The sequence below is a fragment of the Salvelinus sp. IW2-2015 genome, linkage group LG18 (assembly GCF_002910315.2).
Source record: "Salvelinus sp. IW2-2015 linkage group LG18, ASM291031v2, whole genome shotgun sequence".
NCBI classification, from domain to species: domain Eukaryota; kingdom Metazoa; phylum Chordata; class Actinopteri; order Salmoniformes; family Salmonidae; genus Salvelinus; species Salvelinus sp. IW2-2015.
In genome coordinates, this window is record NC_036858.1 from 27,827,735 (window position 1) to 27,837,214 (window position 9,480).

Here is a 9,480-nt window from a genome sequence, read left to right on the forward strand (position 1 = left end):
TGTTTAAAAAAACAAAAAATAACCGACATTTCATTTATTTGCAAAGCACTACTAGCTATGTAACTTAGATGGTGAAATATAACGCTCCACTCTCAAGTTGAACTTGAACTTGTTGACTGATGTCATGTTGGTGGCTGCTAAGAAGAAGGGAGCAGCTGAGGACCAGAAGACTGCAGCCAAGGCAGCACTGCCCCGTCTGTCAGGTAGTATTGGTTGGTACTCTATGTATTGGTAATATTGGTTGGTACTGTATGTGCCTTTAGGTTCCTCTCCGTGTGTAGGCTATTGTACTGGCCTGTGTGGTACAGTATTTCATATGTGTAGCAGTTTGTTGCATCGTATTGCTTAGTTTATAATTTGTGTCAACTTTGAATTCAATCTAAGCTACAGATTGTTAGTTCCTCCATTTTGTACTTGACCTTTATAGATTCAGACCCGAAGACATTCAAGCAGCAGTTTGAGCACAAGCATCCCAAGTTTCCAAAGGTCCCAGTGCTGGTTTATGTGCAGGCCTAAGTGACCACACACACTCAAATGGATCTACAGCAAGGGTAGGATTCTTCCATCATTCACACACAGTTGACATAGTTTAAACCACCAATGTTGTTAACAAAATGCTGTCTTCAATGCTTAAGCTGTATTGTGTATGGCTCAATTTGTGGAAATCCGTCTGTCCCATCAGCGCCGTATGTGGGGACGCTTTACGAGCTGTCCATCCCAGGATCCCTGTCTGCCCCGTGTGAGAGGCTTGACAAGGAGGAGGCCATAGCTGGATTTTTCTCCCGCTTCAATCTTGTGGGTGACTGAAGCCAAGTGGGTGACTTAAGCCTGCTTGATTGAAGCAAGGTGCATGGGTCCCCCTCCGCTCCCACTCCCCTCCACATCAATCTCTGTAGTTGGTTGCATTTCCTAAAGCCTAAGTAATTTACTGATATGATATCACATTTCGATACTTTGTATTGTTTTTTTCAAGCATTCGGACGGGAAAGGAGTGTTACAAATTGAGCGAATCAAATCAAATTTTATTCGCCACATGCTTCGTAAACAACAGGTGTAGACTAACAGTGAAATGCTTACTTACGGGCCCTTCCCTACAATGCAGAGAGAAAGAAAATAGAGAAATAATAGAAAAGTAATAACACATAATAATACAAGTAATAACAAATACACAATGAGTCACTATATACATGGGGGTATCAGTACTGAGTCAATGTACAGGGGTACGAGGTAATTGAGGTAGATATGTACATATAACTAGGAATAAAGTGGCTAGGCAACAGGATAGATAAAACAGTAGTAGCAGCGTATGTGATGAGTCAAAAAAAGTTAGTGCAAAAAGGATCAATGCAGATAGTTTGGGTAGCTATTGGTTAACTATTTAACTAACTATTTAGCAGCATTATGGCTTGGGGGTAGAAGCAGTGTCCTGTTGGTTCCAGTATCGGTACTGCTTTCCGTGCGGTATTAGAGAGAACAATCTATGACTTTGGTGGCTGGAGTCTGGCATTTGTTTGGGCCTTCCTCTGATATCGCCAGGTATAGAGGTCCTGGGTGGCAGGGAGCTCGGCCCCGATGATGTACTGGGCCGTACGCACTACCCTCCTCTAGCGCCTTGCAGTCAGATGCCAAGCAGTTGAAATATCAGGCGATGATGTAGTCAGTCAAGATGCTCTCAATTGTGCAGCTGTAGAACTGAGGGCCCATGCCAAATATTTCCAGCCTCTTTAAAGCGACTCTTTAATCAATGAGCAGAAATATGGGATAGGTGACCTCATGTACTGTTCAGTTCTAGACTGCAATTGTGTATTGCTGCTGTTTGCCTGATATCTAACATTCCATGATCAGCTCTGTTGACCGTGAGAGAATTTTGCAGAGCAAATGGGTTGGAGCATACTTTTAGGCTCTGAATGATGTGGCCCATTGTTTACCTTGTTACCTGGCACTGACCACAAGGGCGTTTCAAAGAGCTGTCAGTCAAGGCGAACTCATGAATACCCACTCAGCCCATTCTTTCAGGCTTCCTGATAGTTAGAGATGAGAGAAAAGGTACAATTTCCTTCAATTCTGAGCATTTTAATAGCGTAAAAATATTGAATGATGTTTTGGTCATTCAAAGGCTATTTTTTACACGGGATGACTGTGCGGGATCAACAGTTACAAAGTTATTGCATGGATGCTTGAAATCCGGTTCTGTTGAAACCCGGTCTCTGTCATGTATTGTAGGCCTATATCATCAGGCCTCAATAAGGGAATAAAACAATGGACTATCAGCTTATAATTATAATGAATAATAATGTATGGTTATTATTCATAATTATTACCATGATCATTTTTGTATAGCCTAGAAAATTCATAAATCATAATATAATATAATAATAAGTTAATACTGACATATTTTACTTGTTGATAATTGTAGGCTATATTCCTGTATAATAAGAAGTAAAACTACAAGAAAAACCCAGTCAGTCTACAATAATGTTTTTTTTCTATTCATGAGTATGATCCTCTGTAGCCTATATGTAGGCTAAACACATTAGGACCTTTTTTTTWATTCATAGCATATGAAAAATACATGTTCTTAGATCCATTTGAAACTCGTCCCCTGCATMTAGCTCAACTGTAAATGACACAAATTCGTTTGAAATCCTTAATAAATGACAATATCAGATCATTTGAAAGAATGGATGAGTAGGCCCCTACACCCAAGCTTTATTTGCGTAAATTCAACACAGTTCAAATTAAATATTTCCTCTCTCATTTGCTGCTTGTTAAGATATTGAATGCTATTGAATTTGAATAAACAATAGATTTCATCAGACACTAACTATCATATGATATTTCATTATGGTTGTGGATCATCAACTACATTCAGCAGCGGGACGATTTTTTCTTGAGCTGATGATCAGGGGGCCGGGACATAATTACAAATTATTTGTAGACTGKAATTTGACAGCAAGAATCCCAAAGAGATATCATATTTGACTAAATCATAATCATTTCAAACCTTGCATACATTTGTAAATGTTCACATGTTTCTCTCTTTCTCTCTAGTATGTGTGGGAATCCTTGAGAACAGATTTCCAAAATTAAAATTACTTGAGCTGATTTCCTGGTGTTTTTACAGTCTTTTATGTTTAACAATTATTATTATTATATGTTTTTAATAAAAAATATGTATTTATTTTAGCTCKGAAAACTTGGGGGGACAAAGTAAAACCTCCCGCGGGCCAAATTCGCCCCGCCGGCTGCCAGTTGGGGAACACTMGAATTGGTGTGTCGGAGAGACAGACAGAGAGGGAGAGAGAAATGGGGGGAGGGGAGCTGACAGCTCTACAATAAACCACGAGTCAGACGCTGACGAGCTATGATGCTATTTGACACTTCTGTTTCAAGATAAATCATAACTTGGGACAACAGAAGGCTATTCACATGTGGAGAGTGGAAGGTCTGGAACTGCACGATAATATAAATATAGCTGCATTTATTTTATGTCTATTGCGCAGGTTTTGCGGATTTCATTCTTCAATAATTCGTACTTTCAAGCTGGATCCGCTATATAAATAAGTGAGACCTAATTAGCGCTCTTCTTGCGTTTACATTAAAACGTAGCCTTACAATCTGCATCGACGGGATAGGAGCTTATTCATCCAAACATTAGTAACAGACAAACTACAATTAACATCAGGCTGTTATTTTCTTAGAAGAAGCAACAAATGAACTGCAAGGTGGTGCTTATTCATTCCCGGTATTTGACTCATTACATTTTGTGCCATATTTTGCTCTGTGATAATATGTCCGCTAGACTATATTTGTGTCTCAAAATAATGATTATTGAATTTACATGTATTTTGCCCTATAATCAATTCATTATTTTTATAGAACTAACTTATTGCTTTCTCTAGCCTCCATAATGGACTTGCAAGTTATATTCGAGGAGATGACCCGGCCAATGCCAAGGAGTATAGGCCTACTATTGGCGTCTTTGACTTTTCTCTTTGCCATGCTCCTGTGGCGCAGGATCAGGCGGAACTGGGAAGTACACAGCCCGCCTGGACCGTTCGCTTGGCCGGTCATTGGYAACGCAGTAGAGCTTGGCAACACTCCTCACCTCTATTTCTCTCGCATGTCACGGAAATATGGGGATGTCTTTCAAATCAAACTCGGCTGCCGGGACGTTGTGGTACTGAATTGCGACGCAATCAGGCAGGCGCTCATCAAAAAGGGATTTGATTTCGCAGGCAGACCTGACTTTGCCTCGTTTCAATATGTTTCCAATGGCGATGGCATTGCTTTTGGTACATTTAGCGAAGGGTGGAAAGTGCATCGAAAAGTGGCCCAATCTACTGTTCGGATGTTTTCTACCAGCAACATGCACACCAAAAAGGCCTTCGAAAACCATGTTGTCTGCGAAGTAAGGGAGCTGCTCCATATTTTCCTGGTAAAAACTAAAGAGCACCAATATTTCCAGCCGATGACATACTTGGTGGTATCAACCGCTAACGTAATGACCGCGGTGTGCTTTGGAAAGAGGTATTCATACGACGACGCAGAGTTTGCGCAAGTGGTGGGACGAAACTATCAATTCACCCAAACAGTGGGAGCTGGAAGCATCGTGGATGTTATGCCTTGGCTCCAGTATTTTCCCAACCCAATAAAAAACATGTTTGAAAACTTTAAAGAGCTCAACCAGGAGTTCAGTAAATTTATCCTTAATAAAGTTGTCGAGCATCGAAAGACCATTCAGCCAAGCACCATCCGGGACATGACAGATGCTTTCATCATGGCATTGGACCATTCTCAGGACAGCTCACCAAGGGTCTCACCAGGCAAAGATTATGTGCCACCCACTATCGGTGATATTTTTGGAGCAAGCCAAGACACACTATCTACTGCACTCCAGTGGATCATTCTGATACTTGTGAGGTAATACATATTCATTTTGAATCAGCTAAAGTGAAATTAAAGTACTATTTTTCCCATATGACATGTTCTGTTAACAATCGCCTATGTGTAAAATTGAGAAAGCCCTACATGTAAAGTGAATAAATTATATGCGTAAAGTGGAGAAAGCAATTTTTTACTGGGAAAATTACTTAACCTCCTAGTATTTCACCATCTCACAATCAACATAAAAAAAACGAATGAGCAGTTATGCTCGTACTTGCTCTTGAATTCGGCACTTCAGTAGCAGAACTATGATGTTACGTAATAGTATTAAATATCAGAAGCGCCCAGGCAGGTATTGGTAGCCTAAAATGAGGGCTCGGCTGTTTTTTCCTAAACTATCGTTTCAGGAAATAACGTATTCTGAGCAGTAGAACATGCTGTGTGTTGCCAGTAGGATTAACAGTAGGCATACTGTAGCTTGTATGCGCAGGAAAAATAAAAGCGTTTACATACCTAGTAATTAAAGCAATTGTTCTGAAGCTGATTGAGAACCTTATTAGTGATGAATGTGTTTTGTTTTATTTCTATTTTGATGTCTGCATTTTCTGTAATTTAGGACTCATCTGTAAAAGACACCTTGGTCTCAGTATGACTCCCTGATAAAGTAAAGGTTAAATAAAAAGTAAATAAAAGTGATAATGCCCTCGAAGCCAGTGTTTGTAGGATATATTGGGCACGATTTGATTTAGTCTCGGGACTAACAATCGGGAATTGTCACTTAATTATTCAAGTGGTGGGTCTAATCCTGAATGCTAGTTAAAAGCGCATTCCAGACGGTGTGTATTCCACAAGTTACCACCACCTAAATATATGACATTAAAATGCCKATTTACTCTGTTCCATCTAACTGCGCAATCCACTGTCTCATCAGCCCAGCCAAGAAATGAATAAACTTGATCTCAACTATAAAAAGCATCTATATATTATCTCACATTTCTTTTAGACTAACATTTKGTTTTCAACAGCGGAGATTTGTATAAACCGTGCTGTCTGTCTCTTCGACATTTGCAACATTGTTTCAATATTCAAATTCGATCTCCAGTTGGCCCATAGCAATGAAAGTGTCGGGAGTCGGGATGGGACAGACAGACAGYCAGGCAGAATTTCTCAACCAGTCAAAATCATGATTAAGCTGGCATAKTTTMTATGGATATATACAAAGAAATGTCAATTAAAAAAAGGTCAAATGAAACGAAGTGCAGCTACTTTGCAGTCTTTCCAGCGTCAGTTTGAAGTGATTGTGTTAGCTGTGTTGTTGGCTAGCTCCTCTGATCAACAGTGTCCTGAAAAGGGACCACATTTTCTATGCCAGACGAAATCGTGCCTCATTAGCTCATTGTTATGGATGTCTCCAAATAAATGTCTCTAGAAAACAGTTAAACAAAWAAAAATGCAGCTACTTTGCTGTTATCTGGCTGCACTTTTTGACGTGACTGTAAATTAGCCGTAGTTGGCTAGCTACCCAGCTAGCACAGTGGATCTGGGCCGTTTCGGGCTGAGAGTCGGGGCACGAAGCTGAGAGTCAGACTCGGTCGACGGGCCGCCTTTGGCAGTATTACCACAGATAGATGAGTAGAACATCTTTGMTATTACTTATGGATAGGATTCCGGGCCGATTCAATCAGTTCCGCCCCCCCGGAAGAGGGCCACAACTGGGCCGATTCGTCATTGCTAGCTGGGTAGAAAGTAAGGGATAAGAACGTTGCCAGCCAGTATGGAAATGGAGCATTCAYAACTAACTGGGTCGCGTCCATAAATACAGAGCAAAAAGACTGAACAACTGGGTCTCGTCTCTGGCAAACGAACCAATAGAACAAATTACCAYCCGGCTTGGGTAGCAACCCCAGATTAGTGTTGGGACTACATATCATGGAATGATGAAATAGTATGAATAAATTCATCAAAATAAAGTTTTTAATGAAAATATGTCAATCATTATCTGAATATGTTGGTAACCCATGTTTAAAAGTGATAATGCCCTCGAAGGTGTCATTGGAGGATATATTGGCACAGCTTGCCGGCTCTTGACATCATCTCTGGCCTAACAACAGCCATGCAAATATAAACCTCAAAACACCGGCTTCTCTGCAATTACAGTGCATTTGGAAAGTATTCAGACCTCTTGACTTTTTCCAAATTTTGTTACGCTACAGCCTTATTCTAAAATTGATTAAATAGTTTTTTTATACACATCAATCTACACACAATACCCCATAATGTCAAAGCAAAACATTGAAAAAAATAACTGAAGTATGACATTTACAGAAGTATTCAGACCCTTTACTCAGTAGTTTGTTGAAACACCTTTGGCAGCGATTACGGTCTCGAGTCTTTTTGGGTAGAAATCTACAAGCTTGGCACATCTGTATTTGGGGAGTTGCTCCCATTGTTCTGTACAGATCCTCTCAAGCTCTGTCAGTTTGGATGGGGAGCGTCGCTGCACAGCTATTTTCAGGTTTCTCCAGAGATGTTTGATCGGGTTCAAGTCCGGGCTCTGGCTGGGCAACTCAAGGACATTCAGAGACTTGTCCTGAAGCCACTCCTGCGTTGTATTGGCTGTATGCTTAGGGTCATTGTCCTGTTGGAAGGTGAACCTTTGCCCCGGTCTGAGGTCCTGAGCGCTCTGAAGCAGGTTTTCATCAAGGATCTCTCTGTACTTTGCTCTGTTCATCTTTCCCTCGATCCTGACTAGTCTCCCAGTCCCTGCCGCTGAAAACCATCCCCACAAGCATGATGCTGTCACCACCATGCTTCACCGTAGGGATGGTGTCAGGTTTCCTACAGAAGTGACGCTTGGCATTCAGGCCATCGAGTTCAATCTTGGTTTCATCAGATCAGAGAATGTTGGTTGTTCAAAACTTATTCCATTTAAGAATGATGGAGGCCACTGTGTTCTTCTGGAGCTTTCAATGCAGCATAATTTTTTTGGTACACTTCCCCAGATCTGTGCCTCGACACAATCCTGTCTCGGAGCTCTACAAACAATTCCTTCGACCTCATGACTTGGTTTTTGCTCTGACATGCACTGTCAACTGTGGGACCTTATGTAGACAAGTGTGTGTGTAACGGCTTTCGTCGGTGGAAGGAGAGGACCAAAGCGCAGCGTGGTTAGTGTTCATCTTAATTTAATAATAATCAAAAAACAGAACACTTCAAATACAAAACAACAAAAGTGAAAACCGAAACAGTTCTATCTGGTGCAGACACACAAAGACTGAAGAGAACCACCCACCAAAAAAGGACCAAGCAGCGTGGTAACAGGCAGCAGCAGCAGCGACCTAAATCTCAGGACTCCTGGACAAGGGAGGAAATATTAGACGGCAAGGGACSATGGGCACAGCCGGGTGAATATCGCCGCCCCAAGGCAGAGCTGGAGGCAGCGAAAGCCGAGAGGCGGAATTATGAGGAGCTAGCTCGGCAGCGCGGCTGGAAGCCCGAGAGGCAGCCCCAAAAATGTATTGGGGGGTGGCACACGGGGAGTGTGGCAGAGTCAGACCTGAGCCAACTTCCCATGCTTACCGTAAGGACCCGAGAATGGAACCAGAGCAGTCGGKGAAGTTGAGGTGTGAGTCTGAGAATGTTGAGGAGTTATTGGACAGATTGGAGGAGAGTGAATGGAGGGGAGATTATGAGACATTCGAGGAGTTGTTGATGAAATTGGAGGAGAGTGAAGAGAGAGAGCCGTTGGTTTGGCGTAGTATGCACGGCATTCGCCCTGAGGAGCGTGTTAGCTGTCTGATGCCACCGGTGTCAGTTCCTAGTACTCATCCTGAAACATGTGTTAAAGTTCCGGCACAATGGATGCCGGCTATACACACCAGGTCTCCAGAGTACCTTCACAACCCGGGGTGTTCTGTTCCTGCTCCCCGCACTCGCCCTGAGGTGCGTGTTCCCAGTCCGGTACCACCAGTTCCGGCACCACGCACCAGGCCTACTGTGCGCCTCCAGAGTCCAGTATGCCCTGTTCCTGCTCCCCGCGGCCCATCTATTTAGGAAGGTTCCCAGGCCAGGTCGCGCGAGGGGTCCGCCGTTCCTAGGAGGCCACAGAAGCGGACTAAGAACTATGGTGGAGTGGGATCCACGTCCAGCGCCGGGAGCCGCCACCGGCGGACAGATGCCCACCCAGACCTCCTCTTATAGGTTCAGGTTTTGCGGCCGGAGTCCGCACTTGGGGGGGGGGGGGGGTGGGGGGGGGGGGGGGGGGGGGGGGTGGGGGGGGGGGGGGGGGGGAGGGGTAGGTACTGTCACGTTTGACATAGTTCTTTTGTATTTTCTTTGTTTTAGTGTTGTTCAGCGTGAGTTGGGTGGGTATTATCTATGTTTTCTGTATCTATGTGGGGTTTCTCGTTTGGCCTATATGGTTCTAATCAGAGGCAGGTGTTAGTCATTGTCTCTGATTGGGAACATATTTAGGGTAGCCTGTGTTCTATTGTGTTTTGTGGGTGGTGTTGTTTTCAGTCTTTGTGTGTCTGCACCAGAGAACTGTTTCGGTTTTCACTTTGTTGTTTTGTAATTTGAAGTGTTCAGTTTTTA

At 42.8% G+C, this 9,480-nt stretch overlaps 1 protein-coding gene across 1 annotated transcript in view; it reads left to right on the forward strand.

Annotated features, from left to right (window-relative positions):
• Positions 1 to 3,432: 3,432 nt before the first annotated feature.
• The window catches only part of LOC111978757 (cytochrome P450 1B1-like), an 18,120-nt gene continuing 12,072 nt past the window's right edge, over positions 3,433 to 9,480 (forward strand). Inside the window, exons 1-2 of the mRNA XM_024008992.1 lie at positions 3,433 to 3,745; positions 3,903 to 4,923. Coding sequence (XP_023864760.1) covers positions 3,911 to 4,923 — 1,013 coding nt within the window. The 5' untranslated portion in view covers positions 3,433 to 3,745; positions 3,903 to 3,910. The remainder of the gene's footprint in view (positions 3,746 to 3,902; positions 4,924 to 9,480) is intronic.